The sequence below is a fragment of the Ovis canadensis genome, chromosome 17, assembly GCF_042477335.2.
Source record: "Ovis canadensis isolate MfBH-ARS-UI-01 breed Bighorn chromosome 17, ARS-UI_OviCan_v2, whole genome shotgun sequence".
NCBI classification, from domain to species: Eukaryota; Metazoa; Chordata; class Mammalia; order Artiodactyla; family Bovidae; genus Ovis; species Ovis canadensis.
The window spans coordinates 15,432,190-15,452,639 of NC_091261.1; the positions used below are offsets into that span (position 1 = coordinate 15,432,190).

The following is a 20,450-nucleotide window of genomic DNA, read 5'->3' on the forward strand; positions in this document are numbered from 1 at the left end:
CTTCCTGAGAAGTTAAAGAGGTGGGTGGAAAGGAGGGATACCCACCAGAGTAGGGTCTGATGGGTGGTAGTATTTTTTTTTCCCCGTAAAATAAAACCAATTAATCTAGTTTGTTTTTGAAATCTGAATTTTTCCTATAGTCTTTATTTTATATGAATTAAAACCATCATTATTATTTCCTATTTCCCCATTCCATTGTGGTTTTCAGAAACAGGAGCCCAGTAATTAGTAGGATTTGCTGATTTTTTTTTCCACCTGACATCACTGTTTATTAATTTAAAATCTATTTATTCTTTTATAAAAATTATGCTTATTTGTCTACGATAAAGATGGCTAGCCTAGTGGTAAAAAAAAATCCACCTGCAATGCAGGAGACCTGGATTCAGTCCCTAGGTTGGGAAGATCCCTGGTGAAGGGAATGGCAACCCACTGTAGTGTTCTTGCCTGGAGAATCCCATGGACAGAGGAGCCTGGCGGGCTACAGTCCAGGTGGTCACACACAGTTGGACATGACTGAAGTGACTTAACAAGCATGCAAGATGGCCAGAAGGCTTCCCAGGTGGTGCCAGTGATAAAGAACCCACCTGCCAGTGCAAGAGGCCAAAGAGACTCAGGTTCGATCCCTGGGCTGGGAAGATCGCTGGAGGAGGGCATGGCAACCCACGCCAGTGTTCTTGCCTGGAGAATCCCATGGACAGAGGAGCCTGGCGGGCTACATACAGTCCATGGGGTCGCATAGAAATGAACATGACTGAGGTGACTTAGCTTGCCTGCACGCAAGATGGGCAGATTTAGCAAATAATATAAAACACTCAGATAGATACAAATTTTAAATAAAAAATTTTTTAGTATAACTATACCCCATGTAATTTATTGTAAGCATACATATAAATATTACATATTTAAAAAATTATTTGTTGTTTACCTGATATTCAAATTTAAAAGGTGTCCCATATTTTATCAAGTAACTCTATTTATGACTAGATGACCTTTTGCTAAGCAAAGACCACTCCTATTTTGGTGCATCACTAAACCCAGAGACATATTGACTATGTAGCCAGTTAACAAATATTAGAAGAATATTTAAACTGAGTCCTAGATCAGTCATTCAAATAACAAGGAATTATCACTAAAAAAAAATTAAAACAAAGAAAAAACCTTGGTGATGAAGTAGAAGTAATCAGGACTGCAAGGGTGGATCAACTTGAAAGCATATTTTGACGTAATTATAGTCTCATTAAAAGCAAAGTGAGAAAAAAGTCATGGGATATATTAATAAACGCAGAAAAGAGGTGGACAGAAGAGAGTGGGGCTAGCACATCAGAAGGCCAACAGCAGTACTAAAACTCTGAGGGGGCTTCTCTGGTGGCTCCATGTAAAGAACCCATTTGCCAGGGCGGGAGACACGGGTTCGATCCCTGGGCTGGGAAGATCCCACATACCGCAGAGCAACGAAGCCCGTGAGCTCCAGAGCCCAGGAGTCGCAGCTTCTGAAGCCTGCCTGCCCTGGAGCCCATGCTCCAAAACCAAAGAAGCCACCGCAGTGAAAAGCTGCAGCGCCTCCAGAAACAGTAGCCCCTGCTCTCTGCAGCAACAGAGACCCAGCACAGCCGAAAATAAATCAATAAGATTCTAAGAAAAGACAGGTAGAATTGTAATAAAAATCGTCATTATGACCAACCTGAATACTTTTCCATCACTTAAGAATCTTTAAAAAAATTTAAAAATACTTTTCACACTGCTATGTATAAAACAGATTATAAGGACCTACTGTAGAGCACAGGGAACTCTGCTCTGTGTAACCTGTATGGGAAAAAAAATCTGAAAAAGAGCTGGTATATGTGTATGGATAACTGACCCACTCTGCTGTATGCCTGCAACTCACACAGCATTGTCAATCAACCATACTCCAATATAAAATATTTTTTTAGTTACTTTTGTATCTATCATCCCACTGATGATAGGAAGAAATTTTAAATGTTACAAGTGTATTCTGTGTCATATAAATATATACATTTCTTTAAACTGCCAGGTACTGACAGGCCAGGATAAGATGAAAGGTACTCAGATGGTCAGAAATGTCGCTTCCCAGGTGAGTTAACTTCAAGCCAGAGACAGCCTTAAGGTCTGGACACGTCTGCTTAGATACAAGTAAACTTTCTTTTAAAAAAGACACCAAATAAAAAGTTTAAAATGGAAAAGACCTCTGAGCACTGGGGGCCCTGTGGTGGGCATGTTTTCTGTTTTTTCTCTTTTCTGCATTTTGTTGGAGTATAGTTGATACACATGTTGGGTTAGCTTCTGGTGTGCAGCTAAGCGATTCGGTTATGCGTATATTCATTCTTTTTCAGATGCTTTTCTCACACAGTTTATCACAGAACGTCGAGTAGAGTTCCCCGTGCTATGCAGCAGGGCCTTGTTGATTATCTGTCTTACGTATAGTAGCATGCATATGTTTACGCCAAGCTCCTGATTTATCCCTCACCCACCCTCACTCTCCCCTTTGGTAACCATGCTTGTTTTCAAAGTCTGTAAGTCTGCTTCTGCTTCCTAAACAAAAGTTCATCTGTGATACAGAGTTGGTTTCCACATATGAGTAGGCATGCTGTATCTGTAGTCATATGATAGGATGTCGTAACCTGAGGGTAGATTGCAATCACAGGGCTGCTTCTCAAAGCAACGGGGTCAAACACAGCCCAGCTTCGCAGGTGCCTTCCCAGAGCAGACTGTCGCATGGAGGCCTTCATCGATGACCTCCTCAGAATGAGCGAAAGAGATGCTGGTTTCTTCCACGTGAGGCGCTGTGACCTTTGGTCATCTGATGGCTGAAGAGAAAGGGTATAGGAAACGCAGACACTGCTTTACCCAGACTGTGGTGCTTACAATCTGCCACTAACCTTCGCTGATTTTGCACTGAGTCTGTTCAACCAACTGTTTATTCTTCTTCAAGTATAATGTCAGAAAAAACATCTGGAGTGAATATTTTCACTTATTAAAAGTTGTCCAGTATGTAGTGAACAGAGCTTACAGAGGAATTAATAGTCCCTCCACCCCTAGTCCTGCTCCCCAGAGAGGGTTCAATCACTCGGACTTTATGGGGGGAACCCTAAGATACACCTGATTCCAAAACCAAAACCCACAGAAAGAAAACCCCAAAAGCTAGAAACATGAAATCTCATCACTGGAGGTTCTTGTCTTTTCACCCAGTTTCTCTCATTTCCCAGTGTTTTCTTTAAAATTCAGATAACGTTTCTGAGAAAACTGCTGTAGATCCCTTTTCTGTCTCTAAGAACACACTGTGTGTGTTCCTGGAAGGGGGTTGATTGAAGAAGAAGATACCAGACTCTTGATAAAAAGGCGTGATGCCTGTCTAGCACTTTGCCTCCAGCTCATCTGGCCTTTCCCTAAACAGCTGTTCAATGAACGGCAGCCACCCGGCAGACAGGGTCCCTGTGCTGTAGAGAGATGGGGGGCAGGACGGTGGAGGAGACAGCTGATAAACAGACAGGTACAGGGGAGAAGTCACTTCAGATAATAAACAGTTCAGAGTACTATTTCAAAGCCAAGTGAACTAGAGAAGGGACTTGCCCATGCTCCCAATGGGATGGTGTCCCCGGCAGCCTCTGGTCCACGCCAGAGCCCCGACATCAAGGATGCGGTCTGTCCACTTGGCATCAGTAACCCCAGCATCAGCACAGCCATCCTCCCCCACAGCCCGGCTGGGGCCTGGGGTGTCTGATAATGTTTGTTCCTGTTTTATTCCCATTTTTTCCCTGACCACATCACAGTCAGATGTCACAGATGCTGAACAACTGATTAAAAAAAAAGATACCAGAGCTGAAGAGATAGACTTTTTGACACGTACACACACAGGTATTTTTATTGTAAAGGTATAGTCAATTTACATTGTTATTTTAGTTTCAGGTGTACAGCATAATGGTTCAGTATTTTTATAGATTATACTCCAAGTTATTACAAGATAATGAGCTTTCCTGATAGCTCAGTTGGTAAAGAATCCGCCTGCAATGCAGGAGACCCCAGTTGGATTGCTGGGTTAGGAAGATCCGCTGGAGAAGGGATAGGCTACCCACTCCAGGATTCTTGGCTTTCCCTGTGGCTCAGCTGGCAAAGAACCTGCCTGCTGCTGGAGACTTGGGTTTGATCTCTGGGTTGGCAAGATCCCCTGGAGAAGAAGAGAAAAGTTACCCACTCCAGTATTCTGGCCTGGAGAGTTCCATGGACTGTATAGTCCATAGGGTCGCAAAGAGCTGGACACGACTGAGCCACTTTCCCTTTCTCCACTATAATTCCCTGTGTTGTACAATCTATCTGTACTGCTTATCTATTTTATACAGTAGTCTGCCTCTCTTAACCCCATATCTCTAATTTGTCCCTCCTCACTTTGGTCTCCTCACCTGTAACCACTAGTTTGCTTTCTGTGTCTGTAAATCTATTTCTGTTTAGAGTCCACGTATAAGCGGTATCATACAGCATTCTCCGTCTGACTTAATTCACTAAGCATCGTATCCTCTCGGCCCATCCATGCTGCCACAGAAGGCAGAATTTCGTCTTCCACGGCTGAGTGGCACCCACTGTCCGTATGTACCGCGTCGTCTTCGCCTGTTTGTCTGGTGATGGACACCTGGATTGCTTCCATATCTTGGCTGTTGTAAATAGTGCCGCTGTGAAGACTGGGATACACGCATCTTTTTAAATCCGTGTTTTCTGAATATGCACCCGGGAGTAGGATTGCTGGCTCGCACGGTAGTTCTATTTTTAGTGTTTTGAGAGCATCTCATATTGTTTCCCACAGTGGTTGCATCAATGCACGTTCCCACCAGCAGTGCAGGAGGGTTCCCTCTTCTCCACACCCTCGTCAACATTTGCTATTTGTAGACTTTTTGATGATGGCCCTACCGACAGGTGTGAGGCAGTATCTCACTGTGGTTTTGATTAGCGTTACCTAATAATTAGTGGCATTGAGCATCTTTTCTTGTGCCTGGTGGTCATTGTATGTCTTCTCTGGAAAAGTATCTCCAGGTCCACTGCCCGTTTTCTGATTGGCTTATTTGTATTTTTGCTATTGAGTTGTGTGAGCTGTTTATATATTTTGGATATTCATCTCTTGTCAGTCATATCATTTGCAAATATTTTTGCACATTCTGTAGGTGGTCTTTTTGTTTTGTAGGTGGTTTCCTTTGGTGTGCAAAAACTTTTCAGTAATTAGGTCCTATTTGTTTATTTTTATTTCTTTTGCCTTGGGAGACAGATCTAAAAATATATTGTGGTGTATTCTGAAATCTGGGAGGGTTTGCTTCCACCTTTGTTCTTTTTCTTCAGGATTTCTCTCATGATTCTGGGTCTTTTATGGTTCCATATGAATAGTAGGATTAGTTGTTCTAGTTCTGTGAAAAATGTCATGGGTATTTTGATAGGAATTGCATTAAACCTGTAGATTATTTTGGGTAGTATGGCCATTTTAGTAGCATTAATTCTTCCAATCCAAGAGTATGGGATATCTTTCCATTTTTTTGTATCATCTTCAATTTCTTCCATCAGTGTTTTATAGTTTTCAGTGTATCCGTCTTTCACCTCCCTGGTTAAGTTTATTCCAAGGTATTTCATTCTTTCTGATGCAATTTTAAACAGGATTTTAAAAAACTTTCTCTTTCTGATAGTTCATTATTAGTGTATAGAAATACAACAGTTTTCTACATATTCATCTTGTATCCTGAAACTTTGCTGAATTAATTTATTAGTTCTAATAGTTTGGAGCTGGAGGCTTTAGGGTTTTTATATAAAGTATCATGTGATCTGCAAGTAGTGACAGTTTTATTCTCTCCTTCAAATTTCAATGTCAGAATGCACCTTATTAATTTTGCTCCCAAAGACGTCTTTCTCTGTAGGGTTCTCCAGTCATCTTTGAAGCAAATAGACTGTCTTCATGAATAACAGCAAATTAAAGTTAATTGAATTATGATTTAACTCAGTAATTTTCAACCCAGCATAAATGCTTAATGGACTCACCTAGGGAGCTTTAGTAAGATACCGTTGCCCAGGCCACGACCTCGGCTGTCCTCAGGAGCCGGTTTCGAGTGGACCTTAAACAGCACCAGGCGCTGCCAGTGTGCAGTGAGTGCCGTGAGCAGCCGTGGGTGTGACTGATAGCTAAACTCAACCCCGTGAGGTTGTCTGCGCCACTCAAACCCCTGGGTCTCAAGGTGTGGCCCCCAGACCAGCAGCATGAGCGTTTTATTAGAGGTGAAAGTTCCTGGTCCCATCCCGGACCTGCTGAGTCAGAAGCTCTGGGGACAACGTCTAGCCGTGTGCGTTGGGCGGGGGGACCCACCTGCTGATTCTGGCGCACACTAATGCAGGTGCACTGCTGTGTGGGTCGTCCAGTGGTTACTTTTGCTTGAGGTGAGGTTTTAAGCTCCGGCATGATCTCTCTTGTTAATGCCTCTTAGTCACATAATAAGGCATGATTGTCACAGCTCTCTCTAGTATATCCAGGCTAGAGGTTCTCAGAGGGTCAAGGCTCCAGTGATGCTTTTTAAACGACCATGTTCTTATAACACAGTGGGCAGCTGCTGGGAGCTGGAAATCCACCCCCCTGATTCTCCTCCAGTTCACCAAGAAGGAACATAGAGAAAGAGGGGTAGGCTGGGGAAGGTCGGGAGTGGACAGGGTTTGGAGCCTCAGTCCTCAAACTTGGCTGCACACTGGAGTCTGTAAAGGGTACTGAGACCTGGGTTCAGACTGAATACCACAGGTATTCGGATGTAATGATTTGGGCTGGGCTGAAAGGTCCCCAGGTGGCTCTAATACTCCACCGAGGCTGAGAAGCTGGAGGACGTCTCAGTTGGTTTGACCCTGCCTTCCTATGAATCTGGCTCTTTTCTGTAGACAGAGGTACAGGGTTAATGGAAAGTTGGTAGACTTCTTGGGCTTGGTTTCTTGAGCATCCTGAAATCCTAAATCAAGTTTCTCCACCGAGCAGGACAATATTTGACTACCTGATACCTGCTGTGTGTGTGTGCATTTCATTTCACTACCTGAATTATAAGATGGTTTCAACCATCTGTGTGTTGGAGTCGACATAAGTGAAAGAACGGGGCATCTGACTGAGGTCCAGTATGCTTCCTGACATTCTGAGTTTAATAATATTCTCTCGCCAGTGTTATATTTTACATTGTAATACGAGTGTAGCAACCTTTCAGTTGCTATATAACACTTTTGTTTAAACTTTAAAAACGAGAGCTTGATTGTGCATTTGTTCCACTTTCAAAAAGAGAAGTTAGCGAGTTTGCGTCACCAGGAAGCAGAGTCACTTCCACTTGGGGACGAGGTGTGGCGCGGTAACAAGGGGGTGAGGTGCCTGCTTGGTTACCTAGCTCCCAGGCTCACCTCGGGCATTTCCCACCTTTGCCCGTGAATTAGGATCCCTCCCAGGGCCCTCGCCAAATGTCTGAGACACGCATCCCACTGTGTTTGGATATTGTCAACAGTCTTTTGTGACTCTGTGCACTGTCCAGTTATCTGGTAATTTTAGGATTAAAAGTAAAATGAATATTGCAGCTTAATTTCATTACTCGAATGACCATTCCCATCATCTCCTGTTAATGCTCCATTTTGTGAGCAGAGAGAGAGATGGTGAAAAGATCGCCCTGGGGAGACTTTGCATGGGGGTCACAGGAGAGAACACGACCGAGCCCCCTGGAAGAGGAGAGCCCTTGCAGACCCGCGCTGAGTCCCCCCTCCTCCCCTCCAGCGCTGGCCAGGTTCAAGGTCACACCCGGAGCCCTGCCCACAGCCCTTCTGGTTTCAACAGCAAGTCCAGTTCTTTCTTCTGCTTTCTTCTCTTCTGCACTTTGCCGGTGGCTGCCTCTATCCCTTCCCAGGCTTGAACCTCTCTCTTTTTTTCTGCAGCTTCTTCAGTTTTACACTCTGCCCCCACCCGCAGGCCACACCCCTCTTTTCTGAAATATGTCCTCTTGTAGATAGAAAGACAACAATAAAATAGAGAAGTTTTACTGGACAGATGAGTCTCCTGGGGAAGAGAGAACATGTCAGTCTAGAGCGGGAAAACAGACTGGGCGGAGGATGAGCAGCGAGCTTCCGAGGCCGGTGTGAAGGAGGGCCCTGTGGGACACACAGCGTCTTCGCAGCTGGGATGCCTCTACCCTTCATGTGATCACTGTGCGGTGGGCCGGGCTGGGGGCCCCCTCTGGGGCCTTTTAGGAAAGGTAGAACTGGAGGAGAAGAGGCTCTTTCCAGGCCCCACGACGCAAGAAGACGTCCATCCAGTCGGCGCTCAGCGCAGGAGCCAGCCCTGTACATTATGCAGGCGACGCGCTGCAGACTCACTTCTGGAAAGAGTGTGGGTTCGTCCATAGTGGAGGTGGACCTCTGAGTTTCTAAAATGTACTTTCACCCAAGAAGCATGGGATGGTAGGATGGCTCCCACAGGAACTCACCACTGACGGTTATGGGCCTGACCTGGTGTTTCCTAGAAAAGGCAAGGCGAAGGGGGCTGTCTGGGCCACACAGTGATCCACTGGGTTAAGAGTTACTCTCAGCCCACAGGTCACGGGGGGAACTGCTGTCATGCTTTGGGGAAATTCCTGACCTGCCCTCCTTGGCTCCACTCCCGCCCTGCTCTTGTGGCCTTGGGATCCTCTCTGGTCTCCACCTCTGTCCCCCGTGTGACTTACTCCTGGCTAGGGGCTTGATACGTGGCCTGCCCCAGGTTTTCAGCTCCGCCTTTGAGGACATCTGATGCTCTTGGCACAGACTCTTGGGCTGATCTGCAATGTTTTCCGCTTTTCCATCAGAGATGCCCTGGGTACCAGCCCTTCCCCAACGTAGTTTCTGCCAGTCCTCACTGTGTGGGCACCGGGCTGGTGTTGTGGAGGAGATGTTAGGGCAGACCCCCAAGACTAGTTTGGCGCTGCACGCTCACCCTCTCCCCACTCAAGATGACGCTGCTCACGAGCAAACGGACAGGTGTGCTGGTGCAACTGGGGCCACGGGAAACACAAACTTCCAAACACAAAGAAAGGACCCAAGTCCCCGTCAACAGGAATAGATGGCAATACAGCCAAATAATGGGAGGAAAAGGCAACTCTCTATATGCAGACATGGAATAATCCTCAAAATCTGATCTTAAGTAGAAGAAAACACAAGGGGCAGCACACTATATAAACTTTGCTACCATTTGTGTTAAAAAAGGAAACAGGAAATGATACTTCTGCTAGTATATGCAGAGAGCTTTCTGGAAGGCGGCAGGAAAGCGTGGTTACCTCTGAGGAAAACTGAGCGGCTGAGGAAAGGATGTTGTGAAGTGTCCTCTGAACTTGGCGCTGTGTTTGCAATGCCTGGCAAAAAGTCAAACTGAAGACAAGATCAGTGCTTCCGAATCAACACAGAGATGTGGAACTAGAGGGGACCTTGGGGAGATAGAGACTAGCCTTAGAGTACAGATTAGAACATTTAGCCATTAACGGGGTTTACCAAATTCCCATAATCGCTGAGTGAGTAGACCCCCACTGTCGTTGGCACCCACGCTCTAGGGAGGGCAGCCTCACAGCCCTGTGGGCCGCCTGCACCCCTGCGTTCCCAGATGCACTGTTTACAGTGACCGAGACGTGGAGACAGCCTCGACGCCCGTCCCTGATGAATGGATAAAGAGGGCACGGGCTATCACTCAGGCACGAAAAAGAAGCAGATGCCACTTTCAGCAGCATAGGTGAATCCATAATGCAGATTATCTACTGCCTTACGTGAGATAAATCAGAAAGCGGAAGACAAATATTTTATAATGTCACTTCCACATGGAATCTAAACCGTGACGCACATGCACTCACGCACAGAGACACAGACACACAGCCACAGGGCACAGGCCGAGGGTTGCCGAGGGGAGAAGGGGAGGAGGGAGGGCTGGGACTGTGGGGTCAACAGACGCAAACCGTTATACGTAGAGTGGGTAAACAATGAAGGCCCACTACACCGAATATCCAATGCGAATATCCACTATCCAAGCGATAGTGGACAAGAATGTATGTGTGTATGACTGAGTCACTCTGCTGCACAGCAGACATCAGCACAACATTGTAAATCACCTGTTCAGTCGCTCAGTCGTGTCTGACTTTTTGTGACCCCATGGACTGCAGCACGCCAGGCCTCCCTGCCCATCACCAACTCCTGGAGTTCACTCAAACTCATGTCCATTGAGTTGGTGATGCCCTCCACCCATCTCATCCTCTGTTGTCCCCTTCTCCTCCCGCCTTCAATCTTGCTCAGAATTAGCGTCTTCTCAAATGACTCAGTTCTTTGCATCGGGTAGCCAAAGTATTAAATTTCAGCTTCAACATCAGTCCTTCCAATGAATATTCAGGACTGGTTGGATCTCCTTGCAGTCCAAGGGACTCTCAAGAGTCTTCTCCAACATCACACTTCAAAAGCATCAATTCTTCAGCGCTCAGCTCTCTTCACAGTCCAACTCTCACATCCATACATGACCGCTGGAAAAACCATAGCTTTGACTAGATGGACCTTTGTTGGCAAAGTAATGTCTCTGCTTTTCTAGGTTGGTCATAACTTTTCTTCCAAGGAGCAAGTGTCTTAATTTCATGGCTGCAGTCACCATCTGCAGTGATTTTGGAGCCCCCCAAAATAAAGTCAGCCACTTTCCACTGTTTCCCCATCTATTTCCCATGAAGTGATGGGACCAGATGCCATGATCTTCGTTTTCTGAATGTTGAGCTTTAAGCCAACTTTTTCACTCTCCTCTTTCACTTTCATCAAGAGACTTTTTAGTTCCTCCTCACTTTCTTCCATAAAGGTGGTGTCATCTGCATATCTGAGGTTACTGATATTTCTCCCGGCAATCTTGATTCCAGCTTGTGCTTCTTCCAGCCCAGCGTTTCTCATGATGTACTCTGCATAGAAGTTAAATAAGCAGGGTGACCATATATAGCCTTGATGTACTCCTTTTCCAATTTGGAACCAGTCTGTTGTTCCATGTCCAGTTCTAACTGTTGCTTCCTGACCTGCATATAGGTTTCTCAAGAGGCAGGTCAGGTGGTCTGGTATTCCCATCTCTTTCAGAATTTTCCACAGTTTATTGTGATCCACACAGTCAAAGGCTTTGGCATAGTCAATAAAGCAGAAATAGATGTTTTTCTGGAGCTCTCTTCCTTTTTCCATGACTCAGTGGATGTTGGCAATTTGATCTCTGGTTCCTCTGCCTTTTCTAAAACCAGCTTGAACATCTGGAAGTTCATGGTTCATATACTGCTGAAGCCTGGCTTGGAGGATTTAGAGCATTACTTTACTAGTGTGTGAGATGAGTGCAATTGTGCATATAAGTTAAATAAGCAGGGTGACAATATACAGCCTTGATGTACTCCTTTCCCGATTTGGAACCAGTCTGTTGTTCCATGTCCGGTTCTAACTGTTGCTTCTTGACCTGCATACAGGTTTCTTAGGGGCAGGTCAGATGATCTGGTATTCCCATCTCACAGTTTGTCATGATCCACACAGTCAAAGGCTTTGGTATAGTCAATAAAGCAAAAATAGATGTTTTTCTGGAACTCTCTTGCTTTATCGATGATCCATTGTCAATTTGATCTCTGACTTCTCTGCCTAAATCCAGCTTGAACACAGTTCATGTACTGATGAAGCCTGGCTTGGAGAATTTTGAGCATTACTTTACTAGTGTGTGAGATGAGTGCAATTGAGCGGTATTCTTTGGCGTTGCCTTTCTTTGGGACTGGAATGAAAACTGACCTTTTCCAGTCCTGTGGCCACTGCTGAGTTTTCCAAATTTGCTGGCATATTGAGTGCAGCACTTCCACAGCATCATCTTTCAGGATTTGAGATAGCTCACCTGGAATTCCATCACCTCCACTAGCTTTGTTTGTAGTGATGCTTCCTAAGGCCCACTTGACTTCACATTCCAGGATGTCTGGCTCTAGATGAGTGATCACACCATTGTGATTATCTGGGTCATGAAGATATTTTTTGTACAGTTCTTCTGTGTATTTTTGCCACCTCTTCTTAATATCTTCTGCTTCTGTTAGGTCCATACCATTTCTGTCCTTTATTGTGCCCATCTTGTATGAAATGTTCCCTTGGTAGCTCTAATTTTCTTGAAGAGATCTCTAGTCTTTCCCATTCTATTGTTTTCCTCTGTTTCTTTGCATTGATCACTGAGAAGGCTTTCTTATCTCTCCTTGCCGTTCTTTGTACTTCAATAACAGTTTTTTAAAAGAAATCCTGTGTATCAGTAGAACTGCCAGCATAAATATCAGAGTTATGCCACCGGGCGAGACATTTGAGACTGTTTCTTTGTTTGTATTGTGAACAATGAACTTGGGGAGATTGTCAGATGGTGCATATTTATCCTGGTACCAGCATACTCTATCAACATCTAATAAATGACTGTTATTTATTATTTGCAGCTATCACAGTATTGTTTGGGGAGGGCAGGGTATGAGGAAGGTTGTCACAGGAGGGTGTGAAGATGAAGACTTGCAGGGTAAAGAAAAAGCACACACAGAGAACCCTTGACTCATTTATTTAAATAATCGCTAAAGAATCAGAGAGAGTAAATGATGGTTAAATCGAAAACGTGTTAGAGTGCGTGTGAGGAGTACTGGGGGGAAATTTCACCCCAGAATGCCACTAAGAGCCGCTTGTCACCAGCCTTGTCACTTCTGCTAAGAAAGAAATGTGGACAGCCCAGGACCATCTGTGAGCCTCTCCATTTCTCTTTCATGCCTGATTGTCCAACACTCTCATTGTTCTTGCTAGCTTATTTCTTTTCCAGTTCTCTCCTTTTCTGGGGCAACAGGTCAGATGTGACTCAGAGTGCTGAGTGTTCTACTGGGAACTTGTCTGCCTTCCGTGGAGAGGCTGAAGGATCCTGCCCTTCTGGGCAGTTCTGCTCACAGCCGCCTGGCCCCAGGAGCCCAGTGAGAGCCCTCCCCTCCCTCTTGTGGGCTGAGGGGCAAGAGCGTGAGGCTCCCTCTCTCGGTCACCACCTCATCATTTGTAATCATTCCATTCCTGCCTGGTGGGAAGGAAAGCACCATGTGAGGTTCCAAGCTCACGTTCTTCTCCCAGCCCTCCAGGGTTTAAATCTTCACTCCTCCACAACTTTGTGGGTGTGGGCTGGTTGTGTAACCTCCCTGCCCCAGCTGCTATCTGAAAAAATGATGGGAACAGAATGAGATAATCTGGGCACAAGGCAGAGCACAAGACTCGGCTTTCAGTAAATCATTTGTAAAAGTCAGTGAGAAGCAGTAGCAGTAGCAATAGCAGCGGCAGAAGGAAATGAATACCAAGGAGCTCTGGGTATTGGGGGAAGGTCCTCAGCGCCGACCTCAAGGAATGGGGCTGTGGTCACCAGCCACAGGCGTCTGTGTGCCACTGTCCCTGTGGCCCACCGTTCCCCTCGCGGCATACCGTCTTCGCTGGCCAAGGTTACCAGTGAAGAATGATGCTTGATTCACTAGTTCTAAGAGCAGGGGGATATGTCCAATCTTTCAACAGATACATTATTGACTTACCTTATTTCAAAGACATAAATGTAGAACGAGGTCACTTAACCCTGAAGGCAGAAGTCAATAAATGGTAGATGTTTTTTGAGCCCTGCTTTTGGTGTATACGCATGAGGAATACCAGTTACTTAGCAGTTTGGAATTGATTCTGATTGTTTGGGGTGGCATTGCCTGATATGATTACTAAGTGGATCCCCTGGTCTTGGGGAAATGGAAGTGTTTATATAACTGAAAAATTAGACTGTGATCAAACAAATATTTTTATAAATGATTGTCATGCAGACATGTGGAGAGCTAAGGCCTAAGCTGGCCATGCTGTGGCCAGTCTGTTGTTCTCTGGGAGGTGGCCTAACCTGCAGCTCTGAGCGTGGCTGCAGGCAGTGGACATCTTCATTTGAAGAGTGCCTTTCACCTTAGGAGGAACTTTCATGTAAATTATCTCATTGGTGCAGCCTCAGCTAATATGCTCCTTTTCACAATGGGTCCCACCTGAATGATAAGCAATGCTGTAGAACCACGATGGGAGGAAAAGCCGAACATGGTCACAACAGAGCCAGGCGAGGCAGGATTTTTTCAAATAATCCCCTAGCTACTAGTCCTTTCCTGTCCTGTGATGAACCAAAGGATGGTTTTCCAATACAATCCAAAGTCCCAACAGAATAAGCCTATTAATAGGGCAGGTTCTAAAGAGTCATATTATGCAGTAAATTTAAATGTTGGTGCAGTTTCCTTAGTTTCTAAGGGAACATCCCCTCGAGAATTTCACTTTACAAGAAAAATACACATGGTATTTTTAAAAACATCCATTTGTTTACTTTTGTCCGTGTTGGGTCTTTGCTCCTGCAAGGGCTTTCTCTAGCTGCGGAGGGCAGGGACTATACTCTCTAGGTGCGGTGCACAGGTTTCTCATTGCAGCGGCTTCTCTCGTTGCAGAGCACAGGCTCTAGGGCCCGAGGGCATCAGTAGTTGTGGAAGTGGGCTCAACAGTGGCATCCCCAGGGCTTAGAGTACAGGCTCAGGAGCTGTGGTGCATGAGCTTGGTTGTTCCTTGGCATGTGAGAGACTTCCTGGGTCAGGGATCAAACCCGTGTCTCCTGCACTGGCGGGGGGATTCTCTACCCCTGAGCCACCAATGAAACCCCCACGCATTGTGTTTTTATCTAGATCATTTCAGGATTTCTGTGAGATCATTTCAGAGGCAGACTCAGTTCCCTGCAGAACTGAGGCCTGACATTGACATTTGATCAGTCACCCAGATTTGAAAGAATTCATTTCCATTGGTAGGAAACCTTTTACTAAAAAAAAAAAAAAAAATTAGGACACAGTCCATTTCCTTTACCTAAAAGTGTTATGTAATGAGTGCTTAACTCTCAGGAAGTTGGAATTTAGATTTATTCAGAAATATTATTAGGATACCCTATAGGATATTCTGGAATATTGTGCTAGACACTGCCAAGCTTCTCAGTGCCCTTTGCTGAAGTGCCTCTGAACCGCCTGCCTTTGTGGGAGATTTATCTCTGGCTTCTGATTCCACGTTGAATGTACTCCCAGCTTGAGCTCCATTTATGTTCAATCAATACTCTGTGTCATGCTGAACTGGAAGACCAAATCCAGTGGATCAAGTTTCTCGCTGGATGCATGGAGGGTAAGTTTCAGATCATTGAAAACATACCGTACTAGTTTCGTCTCCATGACAGTCTCAATTTTGTATGTGTTCCCACAGGAGAGGAGGACACAGAACTGTCAGGAGACGTGCCCCCAGGCACGGAAGGCCTGGATGAAGAGTCAGAGGCCCTAAGCACACTTGCTTCAGTGACCACAGAACCTTACATCACCAGTATAAATTCTACCCTTTTTGACGAAGACACAGACCAGTTAGAGTTTATATTAATGGTGTTGATCCCAGTGATTTTACTGTCTCTCCTGCTTCTATCAGCGATACTCCTTATAATATACCATAAAAGGAAAAGGAATAAACAAGGTAAATATTTTGCCTGTTCTCATTTCTAGACAACTGCTCCATGTGTTCATGAATAATTGATAAAACACAATGCTTTCTGCTTCCACACAGAGCCCTCTAGCCAAGGATCTCAGAGTGTTTTACAGACACGTGAGTATTATTCTAACACCTGCCTGGAGATGGGATGGGGTGGGCAGAGAAACTGAGATGTTTTTAAGTGAAGCAGCTACATAAAATAATGAGTGATGACTTGTTTCAGTGACATTTTCCAGAATTTAGAAATGTCATATACCTTTCTATTTAAAAAAAAGAAACAGAAAATGCCTTCAGCCTAAACTGAAAATTGAAACACACAGCTTCCATCTCTGTATGTAACCTGGATGAGGGCCTTATGTAATTTCGGCCAGTGTTGGTTAGTATACTCAGTTGTGGATGTGACTGGTGATAGAAGCAAAGTCTGATGCTGTAAGGAGCAATATTGCATAGGAACCTGGAATGTTAGGTCATGAATCAAGGTAAATTGGAAGTGGTCAAACAGGAGATGGCTAGAGTGAACACTGACATTTTAGGGATCCGCGAACTAAAATGGACGGGAATGGGTGAATGACCATTTGGTCATCACTCAGATGACCATTATGTCTACTACTGTGGGGAAAAGTCCCTGAGAAGAAATGGAGTAGCCCTCATAGACAACAGAAGAGCCTGAAACGCAGTACTTGGATGCAATCTCAAAAGTGACAGAGTGATCTCTGTTCATTTCCGAGGCAAACCATTCAATATCATAGTAATCCAAGTCTATGCCCCGACCAGTAATGCTGAAGAAGCTGAAGTGGAATGGTTCTATGAAGACCTACAAGACATTCTAGAACTAACACCAAAAAAAGATGTCCATTTCATTATAGGGGACTGGAATACAAAAGTAAGAGGTCAAGAAACGCTTGGAGTAACAGGCAAATTTGGCCTTAGAGTACAGAATGAAGTAGGGCAAAGGCTAATAGAGTTTCGCCAAGAGAACGCACTGATCATAGCAAACACCCTCTTCCAACAGCACAAGAAAAGACTCTACACATGGACGTCACCAGATGGTCAACACCGAAATCAGATTGATTATATCCTTTGCAGCCAAAGATGGAGAATCACTATGGAGTCAGCAAAAACAAGACCAGGAGCTGACTGTGGCTCAGATCATGAACTCCTTACTGCAAAATTCAGACTTAAATTGAAGAAAGTAGGGAAAACCATTAGCCCATTTAGGTATGACCTAAATCAAATCCCTTATGATTATTCAGTGGAAGTGAGAAATAGATTGAAGGGATTAGATCTGATAGAATGCCTGAAGAACTATGGACAGATTCATGACATTGTACAGAAGACAGGGATCAAGACCATCCCCGAGAAAATGAAATGCAAAAAAGAAAATGGCTATCTCTGGAGGTCTTACAAATAGCTGAGAAAAGAGAAGCAAAAAGCAAAGGAGAAATGGAAAGATATACCCATTTGAATGCAGAGTTCCAAAGAATATCAAGGAGAGAGAAGAAAGCCTTCCTCAATGATCAGTACAAAGAAATAGAGGAAAACAATAGAATGGGAAAGACTAGAGATCTCTTCAAGAAAATTAGAGATACCTAGGGAACATTTCATACAAGATGGGCACAATAAAGGACAGAAATGGTATGGACCTAACAGAAGCAGAAGATATTAAGAAGAGGTGGCAAGGATACACAGAAGAACTGTACAAAAAAGATCTTCATGACCCAGATATGGTGTGATCACTCACCTAGAGCCAGACATCCTGGAATGTGAAGTCAAGTGGACCTTAAGAAGCATCACTACGAACAAAGCTAGTGGAGGTGATGGAATTCCAGTTGAGCTATTTCAAATCCTAAAAGATGATGCTGTGAAAGTGCTGCACTCAATATGCCAGCAAATTTGGAAAACTCAGCAGTGGCCATGGGACTGGAAAAGGTCAGTTTTCATTCCAATCCCAAAGAAAGGCAATGCCAAAGAATGCTCAAATTACTGCACAATTGCACTCATCTCACATGCTAGTAAAGTAATGCTCAAAATTCTCCAAGCCAGGCTTCAACAGTACATGAACTGTGAACCTCCAGATGTTCAAGCAGGATTTAGAAAAGGCAGAGGAATCAGAGGTCAAATTGCCAAAATCTGTTGGATCATCAAAAAACCAAGAGAGTTCCAAAAAAACATCTACTTCTGCTTTATTGACTATGCTAAAGCCTTTGACTATGTGGATCATGACAAACTGTGGAAAATTCTGAAAGAGATGGAAGTACCAGACCACCTGACCTGCCCCTTGAGAAATCTATATGCAGGTCAGGAAGCAACAGTTAGAACTGGACATGGAACAACAGACTGGTTCCACATTGGAAAAGGAGTACATCAAGGCTGTATATTGTCACCCTGCTTATTTGACTTCTATGCAGAGTACATCATGAGAAACGCTGGACTGGAAGAAGCACAAGCTGGAATCAAGATTGCCGGGAGAAATATCAGCAACCTCAGATATGCAGATGACACCACCCTTATGGCAGAAAGTGAGGAGGAGCTAAAAAGCCTCTTGATGAAAGTGAAAGAGGAGAGTGAAAAAGTTGGCTTAAAGCTCAACATTCAGAAAACGAAGATCGTGGCATCCAGTCCCATCACTTCATGGCAAATAGATGGGGAAACAGTGGAAACAATGACAGAGTTTATTTTTGGGGGGCTCCATAATCACATGGTGACTGCAGCCATGAAATTAAAAGACACTTGCTCCTTGGAAGGAAAGTTATGACCAACCTAGATAGCATATTGAAAAGCAGAGACATTACTTTGCCAACAAAGGTCCATCTAGTCAAAGCTATTGTTTTTCCAGTGGTCATGTATGGATGTGAGAGTTGGACTGTGAAGAGAGCTGAGCACTGAAGAATTGATGCTTTTGAAGTGTGGTGTTGGAGAAGACTCTTGAGAGTCCCTTCGACTGCAAGGAGATCCAACCAATCCATCCTAAAGGAGATCAGCCCTGGGTGTTCATTGGAAGGACTTATGCTGAAGTTGAAACTCCAATACTCTGGCCACCTGATGCAAAGAACTGACCCATTTGAAAAGACCCTGATGCTGGGCAAGATTGAAGGCAGAGGAAGAAGGGGACGACAGAGGATGGGATGGTTGGATGGCATCACTGACTCAATGGACATGAGTTTGAGTAAACTCCAGGAGTTCGTGATGGACAGGAAAGCCTGACCTGCTGCAGTCCATGGGGTCACAAAGAGTTGGATACGACTGAGTGACTGAACTGTACTGAGCTGAACTGGTCAGTGAATGCTTTCTGACCTTTGGAGGAGATGGTCAAGCTGGTGAAGCCGTTGGTTCGACTGGGGGCCTGGTGGCCAGGCTGGCGTCCTTGAGCCATCTCCGCAGGGAGAGGATTCTTCCGTCTGTGTTTTCTCACAGGCACTGTTTTCTCTACCATGCCACACACCCATTTGATCTTGAAAAAGCCTGGGTAAAGTATGGTTCTTAGTCCTATTGAAACTATGCTCACTTTTAAAATGAAATTCCTAATCGGCTAAAGATGTAAATAGTAAACCATTAGTAGTAAACCAGTCTGATAGATCATTCCCTGGGTCAGTGATACACTCTGAGAAGATTCACTTCCAATGGCAGGACTTTCGAATACAAGGTTTGGGGATGGTTCTGGGTCCAAAGCCAACTTGGGTTCTTTTGGCTTATGTTGCTAAAAATGACTCCAATTAGATTTTCAATTTGAAGCCTTTAGACATTCCAAAAATCACTCAAGGGTGATAAGATGTATATTTATATGTGCATACAAAACTCACTTTTTGTCTTTCACATCCACTAACAGGGGTCCCCTGTCTTTGAGGGCATGCCTTAGGCCTGCAGGTCCCCACACCGTCCTTGTACCAAGAGAAGCTTTAAGGTCTCGCAGAGCTGTAAATGGTCATTTTCCATTATGCCCACAGGTAGGGCAGACGTGAACTGGGAAGGAAGCACTGAAGTGCATTACCTTTCATGGCAAGGACTGATGTAATAGATTCCAAGAAAGTAGGAAATACACGTTTTTCCACTGCTTGCAATTTCGGGGTGACCTAATAACAGTGATCACGTGGGAGCTCTTTTGTAAGCCAGAGAAAAAGAAAAAGCAAACAGAGATGCCTGGATCTTTTTTTTTTTTCAACTTAAGGAAAGTAGGACTTCCCAGGTGGTCCAGTGGCTAAGACTCCATGCTCCCAGTGCGCAGGGCTCTGGTTCGATCCCTGGTCAGGGCATGAGAGCCCCATGCTGTAACTAAGATCCAGCATAGCCAAATAAAAACAAAAACAAAAAAAGTAGGGGAAGTAGAATTTCCTGCCCAAACCGTAGGCTACAGCTGGTCTTAGCTAACAGAGTCCTGGGGTCGGGGGAGTTTGGGGTTGACTAGTCAAATGGTCATCCTCTAAGGCACTGAATCCAGAAAGGGATTTTTCACCAAACTTCATTTCGAGACGCTCAAGATTCAAAAGCCATTCACAAGTGAGCACTGACCTTGGACAGGGTCCACGGGTTTGTGCCGCTCCCTTCCCTAAGGCCTCCGTACCTGGTTGATGCTGTGTCTTCTGTCTGGAATTTCCTTCTTGGCTGCTTGGCAGACTGCCACCCCATTCTACAATGCGCAGTTCTAAGGCTTTTATGAAGAGCTGAGTACTCAGACCCCAGGCAGAATTAATCACCACCTCTTGACTGCGTTCACACTTACTTTGCACAGTCGTGAATACTGTCATCAGCTGGTGACTTGCCTTTTTTGGGTCTCCCTTACTGGGTGATGTTCTCCTTAAGGTCCAAAAGAACCAGGAACTTGTCTTATTCATCCTGTGGAGTAGAGTGGCAGGAAGGTTATCGGGACAGATTCTGGAAGACTCTGCCTAACT

The 20,450-nt window shown here is 44.8% G+C and overlaps 1 protein-coding gene across 7 annotated transcripts in view; it reads left to right on the forward strand.

Annotated features, from left to right (window-relative positions):
- Positions 1-20,450, forward strand: part of TMEM154 (transmembrane protein 154) — a 52,008-nt gene that overhangs the window by 9,405 nt on the left and 22,153 nt on the right. For 5 of the 7 annotated variants that reach the window (XR_011249765.1, XR_011249763.1, XR_011249764.1 and 2 more), the window contains exons 2-3: positions 15,289-15,546; positions 15,637-15,675. Coding sequence is in view for 4 of the 7 variants with exons in the window: in XM_069556693.1 (XP_069412794.1) it covers positions 15,289-15,546; positions 15,637-15,675 (297 nt within the window). In the remaining 3 variants the exon portion in view is untranslated. Of the gene's footprint in view, positions 1-14,976; positions 15,211-15,288; positions 15,547-15,636; positions 15,676-20,450 lie in introns of those variants that run through there. The other 2 variants (XM_069556691.1, XM_069556695.1) reach the window with 2 other exon arrangements.